Source organism: Diabrotica undecimpunctata, chromosome 3 (genome assembly GCF_040954645.1).
Source record: "Diabrotica undecimpunctata isolate CICGRU chromosome 3, icDiaUnde3, whole genome shotgun sequence".
NCBI classification, from domain to species: domain Eukaryota; kingdom Metazoa; phylum Arthropoda; class Insecta; order Coleoptera; family Chrysomelidae; genus Diabrotica; species Diabrotica undecimpunctata.
Window position 1 is genome coordinate 113349500 of NC_092805.1, and position 18214 is coordinate 113367713.

The 18214-nt window shown below is 31.4% G+C and overlaps 1 protein-coding gene across 3 annotated transcripts in view; it reads left to right on the forward strand.

Moving 5' to 3' along the window:
- Positions 1-16618, forward strand: part of rempA (intraflagellar transport protein rempA) — a 108779-nt gene extending 92161 nt beyond the window's left edge. For 2 of the 3 annotated variants that reach the window (XM_072526647.1, XM_072526646.1), the window contains exons 15-17: positions 2469-2687; positions 9337-9535; positions 15912-16616. In XM_072526647.1, coding sequence (XP_072382748.1) covers positions 2469-2687; positions 9337-9535; positions 15912-16237 — 744 coding nt within the window. In that variant the 3' untranslated portion in view covers positions 16238-16616. Of the gene's footprint in view, positions 1-2468; positions 2688-9336; positions 9536-15911 lie in introns of all 3 variants that reach the window. The other variant, XM_072526648.1, reaches the window with a different exon arrangement.
- Positions 16619-18214: the final 1596 nt, after the last annotated feature.

Consider the following 18214-nt stretch of genomic DNA (forward strand, 5'->3'; position numbering starts at 1 on the left):
TGGATTTGTACTATTTTGGTCTAAAAGGTTTTTTACTAGAATAAAAGTTTCTGTGGGAGGGATACTAGGAAAAAGATTTTTTACGTCAAATGAAATTAATCTGGAGTTGTTAGGTAACTGAAAATGTTGTATTTTATTAACTAGTTCTATTGTATTTTTTATGGTAAATTTAGGTGAAAATTTAGTGTGTTCTAAAATAATCTCTAGCAGTTTTTTTGAAAGTTTATATGACGGAGCTGTATAAAAAGACACTACAGGTCTTATTGGGTGATCCGGTTTGTGTAGTTTAATGAAAGAGTATAATTTAGGAGGTAAAAAAGCAGACAAAGGTAACACTACTATTGCTATAGATAAAATAGAATATAATAACAAAACAATAGAATTTTTAAATAATCAAAACATTGAAACGTTACACAAAGATCCAACAGAGAAGTATCAAAAACAAATTAAGCTAGCGTTAGAAAATTCAAAATCAATAGTAAATCCAATAGAACAGAAATACCTCAGTATCATGAACCCACAACCTACTAAATTATACTCTTTCATTAAACTACACAAACCGGATCACCCAATAAGACCTGTAGTGTCTTTTTATACAGCTCCGTCATATAAACTTTCAAAAAAACTGCTAGAGATTATTTTAGAACACACTAAATTTTCACCTAAATTTACCATAAAAAATACAATAGAACTAGTTAATAAAATACAACATTTTCAGTTACCTAACAACTCCAGATTAATTTCATTTGACGTAAAAAATCTTTTTCCTAGTATCCCTCCCACAGAAACTTTTATTCTAGTAAAAAACCTTTTAGACCAAAATAGTACAAATCCAATCATTACATCTGAAATTTTAGATCTTCTTGAAGTTTGCATAAACCAGGACTACTTTGAATTTAATAATGAATTATATACGAATAACAGAGCAGGACTTATAATGGGCAATCCTCTAAGCCCATTGCTATCAGATATTTTTATGGATCATCTAGAGACAAACATTTTAAAACATCCCATATTCAAACAGTTTTTATATTGGTGGAGATACGTAGACGATGTACTGGTATGTTTCACAGGAACTAACAGGCAACTTGACCAATTTTTATCGTATATTAATTCTCTTCATAGTCATATTGAATTTACAATAGAAACAGAACAAAATCAATCCATAATTTTTTAGATTTAAAAATTACCAGACTTAAAAACAAACATGACTTCTCCATATTTCATAAACCTACCCATACTGACACGACTATTCACAATTCATCATCCCATCCCACACAACATAAACTGGGAGCCTATCATAGTATGTTACATAGATTAACAGCAATTCCTATGTCAAAATACAATTTTGAGACAGAATTAAATATCATTAAGCAAATAGTAGTAAACAATGGATACAACGAACAAACAATTAATAAAATGTTAAATCAAAAACTACACAAGAAAGCCCTGAACTTAGTATTTCCACCACCAGAGAAAAAACTCAGTACCTTCCGCTCGATTACATATACAGGCAAAATATCAACAAAAATAGCCAAACACATAAAAAAGAAAGGAATAACACCAGCTTTCAGAACAAATAACAACCTAGGCAAATATATTAAAAACAACAAGAGCCAACATAAAAAACACTTACACAGTGGTGTGTACAAACTTAAATGTGGCGACTGCCCAAAAACTTACATTGGTCAAACAGGTAGAAATTTTAATAAACGAATAGCAGAACATAAAAGGGCTTTCAATAATAGAAAAACAGATTCTACATACGCACTTCACCTTCTAGATCATAATCATTCTTTTAATGACGAATTTAAAATTCTCCACATTCAAAATAAAGGCCTTAAGCTATCTTTGTTAGAATCTATGGAAATAAACAAATTAAAAACACAGATATAATTCTGAATGACCAGCTTGAGACAAACAGTTCTCCCCTCCTCAACCTATTTCATTAGAGACTATAAAGTGTAAACCCATACCAAAAACAGATCACTTGAGAAAGGCAATCAGCCGAAACAGCTGTAGTGATAAGAATTTAAAATAAATTTTGTGGAAGTTTGGAAACAAAGTTTTCAGTGTTTTATTGTTACAATTTATATTCATCTTATTCAAGAAATGCTAAGGCAGTTTTTGAGAAAATAACTTTTAAGTCGCAATGTATAAAGGGCTACGGTGCCAAATGACCACTTTATCTACTTTGTACAATTTATAAGTATTTATTTACTTTATTTTTTATTCGTTTTGTTTTTCTGATAATACTTAAAGAACTGTATTCAATATTATTTAAGATCTACAGGTTTTTGGTAGCTTTTTGCTTTTTTTTTAATGTTAGCATTGCGATGCTAATTTTTTCCATTCTTCTCATGTATTCACTGCTTAAAAATATTATAAAATAAGTAAAAAATAACTAAACTACAATTACCAATTTATTTAATTACGGCATTAGTAGTATAAATGTATATTGCTTTTAGATAAAGGCCATGAAGGCTTTATTGAAATCAGGAGATACCGACAAAATAATATTCTTCGCAGGAGTTTCTCGTCAAAGAGAAATCTATATCATGGCAGCTAATTATTTGCAATCAGTAGATTGGCAGAACCATCCCGAAATCCTCAAGAATATAATCACTTTTTATTCAAAGGGTAAAGCACTGGATTTATTAGCCAATTTCTACGTCGCTTGTGCTCAGGTAAGATATATTTTTTATTATAAATACAATATTGTAAAGTTATTATGCAAAAACACTAACTGACAACAAACAAATTATGAATGTAAACAAAAAGTGGAATACTATAAAAAACATATGACGGAAACCAGATCAAGAAAGTTTGACACAACATAGGTCAGAGGCTAGAAAACAATGGATGACAGAAGAAATACTACTACAGATGGAAGAAAGAAGGAAATATAAAGGAAAAGATCTACAAAAGTATAAAGAAATATAACGAATAATTAAGGGTAAAATCGATTTGAAGAAAAGAGATAGAAAAACTAGAAACAAAATATGAGAAATAGGCACAAAAAAATGAGGGAAGTGAGGGAAATGAGTCAAAATGACAGCAAGGATAGATAAAAGACAAGAAAGAAGTACTGTTAATAGATTTACCTTTTTTTTGGACTGAGGTGGAAAGGTTCTAAACCGGACTAGGGAAGATGTCCCTAGTACTGTTGGATTCGATCCGGAAAGGAGCACATACTAGGACATAGCATCCAAAGTATGGATTATATGCGCCACATGCACCCCTGACCAGTCGCCTACCAACTAAAAACCACCCCTTCTTCGGACAAGGCACCCCCGGACGAGTTCAATCGGTGAACGAAACATTGAGATGCCTTGTGCAGTCTGGAAATTTGGGAGAAAATTGTAAAAGGGTTCTTACCTAACAACGATAAGAACCACTTAAAATAATATGCAGAGACGGTATTGTGGGGAAACAAAATATGGGTTCATAAAAAGTGCAGGTGTGTTCAGCCTGACAAGGAAGGAATGTGAATTAAAAGAGGCATGAGGTCGTGAAAACTACGTACGTAATATAATTACAGATCTGGCTGTAAAGGTGCCGTCTATTCCGTCGTGCAGCCGAGCTGTAAAGAACTCATGACAGCGTATTATGTAATTTTTTACCTCAACCACCCTGTTCCTATCTCGCTCTTTCTAGCGTCTCCTTTTTCTTTATAATTTGCGTAATTATGTCGATAGTAACATCGTAGGATTCTTTGTTTTACGTCGCTTTCTGTATCAGATTGTTGGGCGTTATCGCTCCTAGCCTTGATATTAGATTATTCCGTTCTCTTTGGAAAGTAGTGCAAGCAAAAATGCAGTGTTCTGCGTCGTCTATGACGCCACAATCTATACACAAATCATTTGTTGTCTTCTTTATTCTATACGTGTACGACCTAAAGGAGCCATGGCCGGTGAGAAATTGTGTAAAAAAATAATTTAACCTTCTGAACCTACATTTAGACCAAGTTACCACATCAGGGATTAACATTTTGGTCCATTGTGCCTTCTCCGTTTGTGCCTCCCATTCATTTTGCCATATTTGGAGCATATGTGATCTTACTTCGGATTTTATTTCCGGTAAATGACCGTTTTCTCTGTTATATAAAGTGTCTCTTTCTTTAGCTAGGAGGTGAATGGGGAGCGTACCTGTTATGACCTGTAGGGCAATCGTAGAAGTAGTCCGGTATGCGCTTGCTACCTTTAGTAGAGGCTTCCTTTGTGCCTTTGCAAGCAGTTCTTTATACTTAGCCATTCTCAAGGCTTAGTACCATACGGGAGCGCCGTATAAGAGGGTAGAATGCACAATCTGAAGGTACATTCTTCTTTTGAGGGCACTTGGACCGCCGATATTTGGCATAATTTTTGTTAATGCAGCGGTTCTCTCTTCTGCTCTTTGGACTACTTTCATCAGGTGCTTTGTAAATCTTAGACCTGTGTCTAGTTGGATGCCCAGATATTTAGCACAGTACGTAGGTTCTATACTTGTACTACCTACTACAAAAGCCAGGTTTGGGCGGGCTCTAGGGCCTTTCAAGATCAGAATTTCTGTTTTTTCTGTTGCCAACTCTAGATCTTGTTTCACCATCCATCTTTTGACTTTTCTACAGCTTCTGTTGACTAACATTTCTAACTCAAAGTTATTGTTACACTGAATGAGTAGAGCTAAATCGTCTGCGTATGCAATAGCTTTGGTCTCTGCTCCATAGTCGATTTCTAGGATTTCATTATATAAAATGTTCCAAAGCATTGGTCCTAGTACGGATCCTTGCGGTACACCTGCTGATGTTTTCAGGTCTTTAGGTTTTGCCACTTGGACATACCTTTCATTGAGGTAGTCCTTAATTATATTGATCAAATAATCTGACACGTTTGCTTTTTCCAGTGAGGTGATAATGTGACCCCAGTTGGCTGAGTTGAAAGCGTTTCTCACATCAAACATCACAAGGGCGGCCCATTTCTTCCTCGTCCTTTTTACAGTGTCAACTATTTCTTTTACCGCAAATAGATTTACCCTAAAAATTAATAAGATGGGAAGAGAACTTTATATAACTTTTGCAAGATGAAAGAGGGGAAATGCTGGAAAACCAAGAATTAAATTCTTTAGAGAGACTAAAGACAATAAGGCAGCTCGATTAGTTGAAATATCAGTAGAACTGTTAAAACTAGTGGAAGACGATAACTTCAAAATATTGGCGGATTTGATCAATACGGTGTACGATACGGGAATAATACCACAAGAGTTGCTGAAGTCAGCGTTTATAACCATCCCTAAGAAACTCGCAGCAAAAGAGTGCTCTGATTATCGAACACTGAGCCTCATGAATCATACTTTTAAAGTACTGCTTAAAGTAATACACAAGAGAATGTTTGAAAAGTTAGAGGAGGTTATTAGTGAGACGCAGTTCGGATACCGAAATGGAATGGGTACTTAGAAATACTATTTGCCATCAACATACTGATTCAGCAATGTCGGGATGTAATTATCTACACTAAGTGTAGTACACTTGTGCTTTGTTGACTACGAAAAAGCTTTCGATAGAGTAGGACATAAAAAACTAATATCAATACTTACGAATAAGCACATTGACAGTAAAACCATAAATATAATCCAAACATTAGATTGGAACCAAAGTGCCATAGTTCAAATTGATGGGCAATAGTCAGAATAAATAAATATCTCTAGAGGAGTTAGACAGCGATGCGTTTTATCGTCACTTTTATTTAATTTATATTCTGAAGAAATTTTCAAAAAAAAACGCTCAATAATATCAAAACGTGAATTACCGTTAATGAAAAATGAATTAACAACTGACCATATGCAGATTACACTGTCATCATTGCAACGAGTATAGAAGATCTACAACATCTAATCGAAAGCTTAAGTATGAATAGTGCTGAGATGGGAATTACTATAAACGCTATAAAATCTAAATATATGCTTATTACAAAAGACCACATAATATACATTAAAATTTCGTATTGACAATTATTGGTAACGTGTTAAAATAAACAGAAAAATATCAGTACTTGGTAACTTTGATCAATGAAACCAATTATCATACTGCAGAAATAAACGGATGAATAGAGTTTGCCATATCATCATTTATACGAATGAAGCCACTCCTAACATGCAGAAATCTTAATTTGGAAATCAGACTATGTACTATTCAATGTTATATATTTTCAATATTGTTATATGGAGCTGAGACTTGAACATTAATAAAATTCAATTTAAAAAGAATTGAGGCTTTCGATCTCTAGTTATACCGCAGAGTATTAAAAATATCATGGACTGATAGAATTACAAATAAAGAAATACTGGAGAGGGTTGGTAAAGAAACATAAATAATCACCACTATACAAACCAGAAAACTGGAATACCTAGGCCATGTGATGAGGGGACCAAAATATGAAATTTTGAGACTCACAATACATTGAAAGATTCAAGGAAGAAATTCTGTTGGCCGAATTCTTGGTTAAAGAATCTACGTGATTGGTATCAATGCAGATCGATTGATTTGTTTAGAACAGCCAGTTCAAAAATAAAAATAGCCATTATGATTGCCAACCTCCGTAGGGAGACAACATTTTAAGAAAAAGAAAGTTTTTGGCGTTGCTAAGAGATAACATATAAGCGACCTAGTGAGGCAATATTGTGGGTGGTGGCATATTAAAAAAAACTGAAGAACGCCTATAAAGGAAACGATGTATAGTGTGGAGTATGTTTAAGAAATGTAGCAGCGCCAAAATCGGAAACGGAATTCTACGAAACTGCGCATGCTATGACCCGTATGACAATTGGCAATATCTGTTCTGTTCCTATAAACAATGAAAGTGCAAATAACAATGACTGACTCTATGACTGACTTTTAGTTTATATATTTATTTATTATATGAACTTTTATTTGTTTGTTGAAAGTTAGTCCTTTCAAGGCGGGGCATGATCAAATTTGATTTAATATTTTTAATATTTAGAAATAGTTATATATTTATATTTATAATTAAATTGCGTTAGCAATTTGCGTCACAAACCTTTTCTGTGTTGCCAAAAGCTATCGTAATTAGCAACCATTTTAAGAGTGTATTAGACAAAGTTGTAGAATAAATTTTCGACAATCAAAGTCTCGTTATTTTATATTTTACTTTAAGCAAAGTTGTTAACCATCAAATACTTAGTTCATTCCAATAGAAGTAGTTTCTTACAGTTGGTATAATTCGAAGTTATATATTGGCATCACTGCGCTTGGTGGTTTATTCGCGATTGAAACTGAATGTAGAGGGCAGGTCGATTGCAACGTCATGGCCGATATAAATGGTATAAACAACTAATGTTTACCATTGCTTTTGCATGTTTAGTTTGGTTTAAGACGAGTTATTTTTATCATTTAAAAATGGAAATTAGCCTAATGATATCTTTGAGTATTGTGGTGAAGCAAAGAGACCATTGGTTAAAGGGGAAGCAGTTTTCAAGTGATGAATTCTTCAGAATCCTATTTTGTGTATACCTGGGAACCCAGAGTATAATGTTTTATGTAATGTTTGTCTTACTACCTAATATTTGCATTATTTTATATTATGCCTTATGTTTTTAATATGTTAATTTTTATTTTATACTATTTTTTGACATGTAAGTACTTTATTGTATATTAACATAAATAAATAACTTGTTGAGTTTATTGTAAGATAGTTCATTTGATTACATGAAATCAACCTTAACTTCGAGAGTCACCTGTCAAAAAAGATCATAGCACATGATTTGTCTTTAAAAGATTCTGTAATAAATCATGAGGAAAAAACCTCACGATACTATCCCAACATGGTAAGTATTTGTATTTCTGTTATTCAAGAAAATAAATTATGTATTCTCAGTATGTTATTGACTTAATGATAGTGGTATTTTCTTTTTATTGATTTCCTCTTTTTCCTCAAGTTTTCCAGTTTAGGAAAGAGAAATAGAGAAATATCTTTTGTCGATCTTGAATTGCATTGAGGAACAGAACAATATCGATTTGATTTAAAATACTTTAACGTAGTCACAGTATATTGCTTTATAAAGAATATTCTTTGGCAATATAATGTGACATAGTCATAATGCTGAAATTTACTAAAACATTTAATAATTCTATTCAAATCAACAGCTGTCTGGTTTGTTTATACCACTTTTAGTAGTTTAAATTTATTCCGCCAGAGGTCAGATACTTTGTTTTCAATCGCGAATAGCTCCAAATATTTTACAGTCGAATATTCTCAAAAGTCTTTCATCCTTCTGCGTTATGGTCCATGTGTAAGGACCGGTCTCAGCAGTGTTTTGTATATAACAATTTTAGTTCTTTGGTTCAGTATGCAATTGATATTACCCTAGTCTGATAAAGACTCGACAAACTCGACAATCGGATCGATGTTAATAAGATTATCTTCAATTTTTGTCTGTGTAACTTTTTAATAAAGTCTCCTAGAGTAAACTACTATGTAGTTTTTCTACTTTGTTCTTCATTTTTATTGTAACCTTGTGGCCTTTAGAATGTTTATCCTTTCTCAATCGGGAATTGTAACATACAAGCATTGTAACATATATATATATATATATATATATATATATATATATATATATATATATATATATAATATATATATTTATATAATATATATATATATATATATATATATAATATATATATATATATAATATATATATATATATATAATATATATATATAAATTACTAAGACAAGAAATGCATTTGTTTGACTACTTTTTAATAATTAGGTACTCTTTTTATCTAACGTGATAGATTTCTATATTTTACCTTGCAATTATTTACCTTCATGGATAGGAACAAAAAATAAATGAATGAATAAGCAAGTGTAAAAGGCAAAATATCAAGATTACAAATTATACTTTTTAATATTTTAGTTCATTACCTCATTACTATAAATATCTAATACAGTAGTGCACCTAGAATTTGCTTCTCGGGGGGGGGGGGGGGTTTTGGTTGGTCACCGAAATTTTTTTTATGATGTTACCTCCATTTTGACTCCTTAAAATGTGTGAGTAACAGTGTAGGAATAGGGTCCTGGGGGGGGGGGGGTTTAACTCCCAAACCCCTCCCCCCTGGGTGCGCCACTGGGTAAATATGTTCTTTACTTTCTTTTACATTTGGAAACATTTATTGGTAGGTTTGAAGCCGATTTAAAGTTGATTATTTTAAATAAAATCAATAATATATTGACTGTTACAAATAATTATATGGTACCTATGTATACGAAACAAACTCTATGTCTAATGAATGCGCCTAACTTTTTTAAAATGGGTTAACACATTTCTTTTTATTTAGGTGGAAATTGACGAGTTTCAAAACTATGAAAAAGCTTATGGAGCTCTTACAGAAGCTTCTCGATGTTTGCAAAAAATAACAGAACCCAGAGATCCTAAGCAAATGCAGAGGGCAGCTGATATTGTGCAACAACGAATCACGTTGGTAAAGAGATTTGTTGATATCAGAAAATTGTTCGAAAGAGGTGATGGGCAAACCGGTAAGAGATTTTATTTTTTATTTGGAGATCTGTGTGACCAAGAATAATTGTTTTCCTACACTGCTTTGACTGCTACAACATTGACGGTTTTCCGAGGTGTGAATAATAATTATTCATGCGCCAAACATGGAAACTTTGTGACTTGTTTACTGTCATTGTAAAAGACAAAACCACGGGAAATTGTAAACGTTTAAAATCGAATGGTACGTTCGTTGGAATCATAAAGCTATCAATTTTTCCCACTAAATGTAAACGGGCACATGTTATTCCTTTACCGAAGAATATAATCACAGAAAGGATGACGGCATTAAGACCAGTAAGTGTACTGCCTATATTAATCTAAAATTTTGGAAAAGCTGATCGATATTCAGTTACAAACATATTTAAAAAAAAAACGGGTGTGGCAAGTCCAGTGGGACTGCCGGTGGAAGTTACACTTCTATACACGCATTCGCCGTTACAAATTTATTTGTGAGTCAATCTGCACAATCATTACATATGTAATTCTATAGGTAAGACATAGCAGAAAGAGAAACAGAATTAATAACAACTTACTAACAATGAAGGATTGAATCAATATTTTGATGAAAATGTATATTTTTATTTTCATGTATGTATGAAAGCAGTTGAATGCAAAATTTTTTTTACACATACTCTGCAGTAAAATTCATTGTTTATTTTGTTAATAATATAATGATACAATACAAATTAAACTGCAATATTCATAAGTATTTAAAAATGACAATAAAATACATAAAAAAAATACACTACAATACAGTGCAACATATTTCCATATAATAATACAATACAAATTAAAATGCAATATCCATAAGTATTTAAAAATGACAATAATGTAATAATATTAATAAAAACGTCCTCCCCGACTGGGAATCGAACCCCGGTCTCCCGCGTGACAGGTGGGGATACTGACTACTATACTACCGAGGACATGACACAAATGTATTTCAAAATTGACAGTTCTGGATCATACAGTGATTTATTGAGATTATTATTTTGAAATACAAAAGACTAATATAATTATGAACATTTAATAAATAATACAAAACATATCACATAAATAATAATATTAATAAATATTTTATTATATGTATTATATTATATGTATATATATCTTTATATAATATATATAATATTAAATTATATATACAAAAGGAACATTTTTATATTCGAGAGAGGAAGAGAAAGAAAATATATCTTCTGTCTTTCTCTTACTCATTATCTTACATATGTAATGATTTCACAGATTCACTCCCATACAAATTTCCAACGTGGAGCGCGCGTATGGAAGTATAACTTCAATAACAACATAATCCCTACGATGCAGTCCGGTTTTAGGTCCAGCTGTAGCTGTCTTTCTGCTTTACTAAATATTACAGATGATATATTTAGAGCCTATGATCAAAACTAAATATCAATTCTAATTCTTCTAGACTACTCAAAAGCTTTTGATACAATTAACCATAAATTGTTATTCTCTATTTTAAAATATATTGGTCTAGAAGCAAGAGCAGTTGATCTGATGAAATCCTATTTTTCTAATAGATGTCAAGCAGTAAAACTTAATCAAAATATTTCCTCATTTTTAGATCTTAATACTGGTGTGCCTTAAAGATCTATATTAGGTCCAATTTTATTCTCTATATATTCATCTAATTTTTCCTCTGTATTTTTGCCCTGTTCACAGCATTATTACGCAGACGATACCCAACTCTATATGACATTTTATCCAAATGAGTTTGATCAAGCAGTAAATGCAATAAATCATGACCTTCTTCATCTTCAGATTCTTTCTCAAAATCATTGTTTAAAATTGAATACATTCAAAACTCGGGATATCATATTTGGGAGGAATCTCCATAGGAATATATTTTTAGAGAATCATGTCAATCGAATTATCTTAGGAAACGAAAATTTTATTTTTAGCAAACAATTCGTTTGGTTAGACGAAGATTTAAGGTTTACGTGTCACGTAAGTATTTGTTTACAAAGAGCTTACGCCTTTTTAAAATTACTGTATCAAAGCCATAATTTATTAAGTAGGGTCTTCTTAGGTTAGGTTCCGAACGTTGGCAATAATTCTGGCTATGATGAATTTCTTTGTTGCTATACGGAATAGCTGTGTTGAGGTCTTTCTATACCATGCTCTCAGGTTTTCAAGCCAGGATATTCTTCTTCGTCCTGGAGCCCTTTTTGCTTCAATGTTACCTTGCAAAATGCATTGCATCTTTCGGCATTTCACCAAATCCGAGGTTGTGTTCATCCTCTGTAGTACTTCTTCATTGATGACTTTGTCTGTCCATGGTGTCTTCAAGATCCTTAGTATGGTCACCAAGTCATTATTATGTAATGCTCTAGTTTTATCAAAATTAAATTATTGTAACGTGCTTTACAATGCGTGTCTCACTGAATTTGATTTATGGAGAATACAGAAATCGCAAGATTCTTGTTTGCATTTGATTTTTGACATCAGGAAATTTCAAAGGATAAGTCATGTCTTTACCGTAGTCAAGTGGCTAAAAAATATGAAAAATCGTCGAAAACTACATACTTTATGTTTTTACCATTAAATCATTCAAGAGAGACTTCCACCATACTTGTACAATCGAATAACTTATAGGACTGACGTTCATAATCTTAATCTTAGGCTCAAGAATACCCTCACCATACCTAAAAATACAATATATTTTTTTAGACGTTCATTTTTGTATTCAATTGCTTGCAATATAAACAGTTTGTCCTACAATATTAGAAATTTGTCTACTGTCAAGTTCAAAACATTAATTTATGAGCGTTGTTAGCTGAACAGTAATTTAAAAATTTAAAAATTTAAAAATTTAAAAATTTAAAAATTTAAAAATTTAAAAATTTAAAAATTTAAAAATTTAAAAATTTAAAAATTTAAAAATTTAAAAATTTAAAAATTTAAAAATTTAAAAATTTAAAAATTTAAAAATTTAAAAATTTAAAAATTTAAAAATTTAAAAATTAAAAAATTTAAAAATTTAAAAATTTAAAAATTTAAAAATTTAAAAATTTAAAAATTTAAAAATTTAAAAATTTAAAAATTTAAAAATTTAAAAATTTAAAAATTTAAAAATTTAAAAATTTAAAAATTTAAAAATTTAAAAATTTAAAAATTTAAAAATTTAAAAATTTAAAAATTTAAAAATTTAAAAATTTGAAAATTTAAAAATTTGAAAATTTAAAAATTTAAAAATTTAAAAATTTAAAAATTTAAAAATTTAAAAATTTAAAAATTTAAAAATTTAAAAATTTTAAAATTTTAAAATTTTAAAATTTAAAAATTTAAAAATTTAAAAATTTAAAAATTTAAAAATTTAAAAATAAATAAATAGTTTATAAATATAGTCTATCTATCCTATCTTCGGAGGGTTAAGGGGAAGAGCAGTTATGTGCCGCTGTTACACAGTGGTATACAAACTGAATCTCGCCCTACTAATATAATATTTTATTGTAAAGAAAAATTAATTTTTATTAGATTATTATATTAATTAATTTAGAAATCGTTTGATTTCTCTTTTTGTTAAAAATTAATTTGTTTGTTAATAAAGACATTTATTATTATCCAGATTAAGCCATACGGCTCACACTCCCTCTAAGGGGAAAATTCACTCATCCTGGATACCTACGGTATCAAAAGGATTGAGCTCTGGTGGGACTCTTTTCGTGTTATCGAGTCCTAGGTAACTTGGTATGCTGGAGTATCTCCCAAAAATTTTCTTACACATCTGGACGTCGCGTCGCGAGGAGTACAGCTTTCTGCATGGCCTTATAAAGATGTTCATTTAGACCCAGCTGTTTTATGTTTGTTAACAGGTTTTTGGGAATAACACCAGTAGTAGATAGAATAATAGGTACTGTCTGGGTACTTTCCATTCTCCATTGTCTCAGTGTTTTCTTACACATCTGGACGTCGCGTCGCGAGGAGTACAGCTTTCTGCATGGCCTTATAAAGATGTTCATTTAGACCCAGCTGTTTTATGTTTGTTAACAGGTTTTTGGGAATAACACCAGTAGTAGATAGAATAATAGGTACTGTCTGGGTACTTTCCATTCTCCATTGTCTCCTGATTTGTATTTCTAGATCTCTATACTTGGCGATCTTTTCGTTGTATTTAACACGCAAATTATTGCTGTTAGGTATCGCCACATCAATAAGTGTTGTTTGCCTGGTAAGTTTATTAACTAGTATGAGATCAGGTCTATTATGTGCCACTAGTTGGTCCGGGAGCACAGTGCGGTCACAGTATAGCTTGTAGTTGTCGTCTACCATGTCGACCATCGTGCAGGTCAGCCTGCACCAAAATAAGTTCTTAAATTAGCAATCTGTTTATCCAGTTGCTCAACTATGTCCATAAGTCCTCTTCCCCCTTAATATCTGGGTAATGTTGTTCTCTCTACTGCACGGTGCACGGCGTGGATAATGTTTTTGCGCCTTTGTGAGAAGTGTTCTTACTTTTCGCTTGAGACTTTCTATATCCGTTTTTGACCACTTGATAATACCTTATGAGTAGCTAAGCGCGGAACAGGCGTACGTATTTAATGCCTTAAACAAATTTTTGTTATTAAGATATGACCGATTTAGCTGTCTTACTCTTCGCACAAACTCAGAAGTTAGTTTCATTAGTTTATGGTCAATTTTTCACGCTTGCTGTACTCCGAGATATTTGTACATATCATTTTCACCCATTGCCTCGATGTTTTTTTGACCATCTTGCATATCGAAACCTCTGGGCTGAAGCTTTCCTCTGACTATATTTAGTATACGGCACTTGTTATTATTATTATATTATTATATATATATATATATATACATATATATATATATATATATATATATATATATATATATATATATATATATATATATATATATATATATATATATGAATAATGGCTTAATCTTATTGTGTAGTTATGAATAGTTTGTAAAGGGGAATAGAATTATCTGATCTGAATCTGCTTATGAAGTATTGATGGATACAGAACATTGGACATAAGGGTCAAAGGTGAAAATTAAAAATACTGAAAAAGAGTGGGGGTGATGAATAAGTTAAATACATTTAGAAAGATTGTCTTGATTGGTACTAGAAAAGATGAATAAATAGCAAAAGAAGAATGATTAGTGGGAGATGGATGTAAGAGAAGATGTAGAGGATATGGGTTATAAGAATAGTTGGCGATGGAGAGGAAGAAAGTCACTATGAAACGGGACATTACGATTAACACAGTTTGGACTTCTCAGCTTTTCTTTGATAATTTTCAGGTCTTCATATAAGTAGAGTTTTAGAAAGTTTTTTTGGGGGATATTGTGAATCAGAGATACGTCGTCTGGGATATTGAGAGTGTGGTTATGTTCTTTCAAATGTTTAGAGAAAAGTGAAAGTGTTTTATCTTTTTGTGTGCTCTAAAGAGCGTGAACACAGTGATCTACAGGTTCTTCCTATATAGGTAGCATCATAATATGAACATTTTAGTTTATAAACAACACTACTATTCATATAATTGATGGGGTCTATAGAATTGGATATACACTGGCCCAAATTATTAAGTACTTTAAATAAAATGTGGATGTTGTCAACTCAACGTTTAATGATGTTTCGAATATCTCCAGAAAGATTTTTTGATGATATGTTAGTAAAATATAATTAGGTTTAGGGATAAGGTCTCTGGGGAACACAGTCTCTTGTAAGGTTTTAAGACGTCTTCTATGGATGAGTTTATTGATGATGTTGTGATCCTATCTGTTATTGACTGCTATTTGTCGAAGGGTATTAAATTTTTTGTTAGAGTTCGACTAAGATGAGATGAAAACCATTCCACTATCTAGTAGTAAGACGAGATTTTTTTGGCAACAAAAATCATTTTTTTTTTCATACGATAAGGAAGACTGAGATAGATGACCACTTACTCTTAGACACTGAGTATTATCATCTAAAAATACTTTCAACTTACGAAATGGTTTCGGAAACAAAAACGCCTTTCTGTATGAATTTGACAAGAATAATCAAAGAGCTTTCCAATTCTATCGAAGCCAAGGAACCTGATCGTTTCGAACTTTTTCAACGAGAGTTGTACGCAAATCTCAACATAAAAGCCAAAATTCTTTGGATCGAGGTAAATCACTCGAGATTAAAGAGGTGTAACACTATAAATAATATTTTGGGCTAGCAGTGGGCTCTGATTTGTCTCCATCATTGGTTAACAGATTGGAATGGGTGGTTAACTCCCGTTCAAACTAGTAAATACTGTTAAAACTTAAGCAGGACATTTATTGGTATTTCATAAAACTTTACTCTCTTTAAATACAAACCCAATATCTGTTTATTTTCAGCAATCACACAATGTCAACAGCTCCTAATGACAGCTGGAAATGATTTAGAAGTTGCAGTACGAAGAGGTGACGTTTATTCAAGTATGATCCAATACCTCGTAAAATCCGGTAACTACTCCGAAGCGAAGCAATACTTTGTGGAACTTCGCCATTTATTGGAGCAAAGTGGCAATACTCCTATAACTTATTACATAACTAATGAAGTCCTAGAAGGATTGGCAAATGGTCTTAGCATACCCGTGGCTCAATTATTACCTAAATCAACTAAAATGCGTGTAGCGTCAGAAGGAGATGGAGATGATGTAGAAGAAGTCGTTGAGGAATAAATCGTGTCTAGATACACTGTTATAAGAATATATATTATGGTGATATTGTTTCGCTCAAAAGACTGACCAACAACTAACAATCTTTGTCAAGTAGTAATAGTAATCAATCTTTGTTAAGTAGTAATAGTAATAAGTGTTGGAATGAAGTTAAAGTACTGTAGTTTGATATGTCCTATTTAATGATTCGATAGTACGGATTCCCTAAAAAGGCAAGCGTCCTAAGTATGCTAAGAAAGGAAATAAATCAGTCCTGTCTGTAATCCTGTTTATCTCTTGGTAAATTATATAAATACAACCGCAAAAATTATTGTTTTTATGCATAGTCATAACTAAGCTAAGGTTGAAAAATTACAAAGCTTTCGTTCGGAATATACAACCCATATAGAGCTGGTACAAAATGACTAATGCTTTTAGGCAAAATTAGACTAATAAATAACGAGTTGATTAAATGCAGGTTTAATTATCCTAGATATATCTGGGATAAAAGAATAAAAATTAATCTACACATTCAGTTAAATCTACTATATCTATAAAAAATAAAATACCTATCTAAAAAAAATCTCACGAAATAGAATTAACGTTTATTGGTTTAAAACCCTTGAAAATGTTTATAACTACCGATCAATATTTCCACAGAGTGCAGGCGAATCTTCACACATGGTTCAGTGTATTCCTGACCTCTACAGAAATGTTTAAAACTTACAATATGTGACTACGTTAAAACATGGTATAATAAATAGGCCATATTGGCCGGAACGATACATTATGTTTCTTTAATCCAATAAAACGAAACTAAACTGAAGCGATAGAAGTTGTATGTAAATATATTTTTGTACCAAATTCTGTAGAAATACAACCCTTGTAAAAAAACCTCATGATACTATCCTGACATGGTAAGTATTTGGTCTTACATTTATTTTACTGACAATATTAACACCAAACTTAGATTTTATATGTATGTTATTTTAAAACATAAATCATGTATCCCCAATAACTAATAGTGGTTATTAACTTAGTGTTATTAACTTACTAATAGTGGTATTTTCTTACTATTGGTTTCCTCTTTTAAGATATGTAACCATATCCTATTGTGTTCTGTCGAAGAAATTGCAACGCAATTGGATTAGAATACATTTTATGACGATTTGATAGACTATTTTGCAAACTTAAAAAATAGAAGAATTCCACTTATTTTTAATTTATCAACCTTACTCCACGGCCAAGTTTTTATCAGAGTTATGTTGTTTTTTAAAATTTTGCTACAGAATTATTTTTATGTTTTATATTTAATTACACTTAGAGTTATGTTAAAACAAGTATCCATAACCAAAATTTTTACCAAAGAGTGTTTTTTTTCTTTAAAACCTGCTAAAGAATTACAGTCGACTCGCGTTAATTCAAACCTGCGATAATTCGAACCTCTCTATAATTCAAAGTTATCACGAGTTCTCTACAAAATCTCTTTATATTTCGAACTAAATCAATACATTTTTATGCACTTGGTAATTCGAACGAAAAAAATCATTGCAATTGAACTGTTTTTATAAATTTAATTTATTAACTTTATTTATTATAAAATGTTCTACACTTTACAAGTTTATTTACATACATTTATTCATTTAATCTACATAGAAACACTTAAATATTAATTTGTTTAGACTTATATAATTTATTTAAGACATTCACACCGGTTACAATTTAAATAGCCGCGCGAACAATTTATTAAGCGGCACTTGTTTCAGACTGTCCTTTTAAATCTCAAATCGTCCGTTTTATACCTGATTTGTTTATCTAGAAGTTTCTGCCTGCTTCTTTAACCTTCGGTCGGGACGCCAACGATATTATTCGATCCTCAACTGGAAAGTTCCAATAGGAGGTATAAGCGAGGACCCGTGTTTACAGCTTAGGGTATGACTCACATTTATCGTAACACTATATAACAAAATGACGCGTTAATTCGAACTTATCGATGTCCAC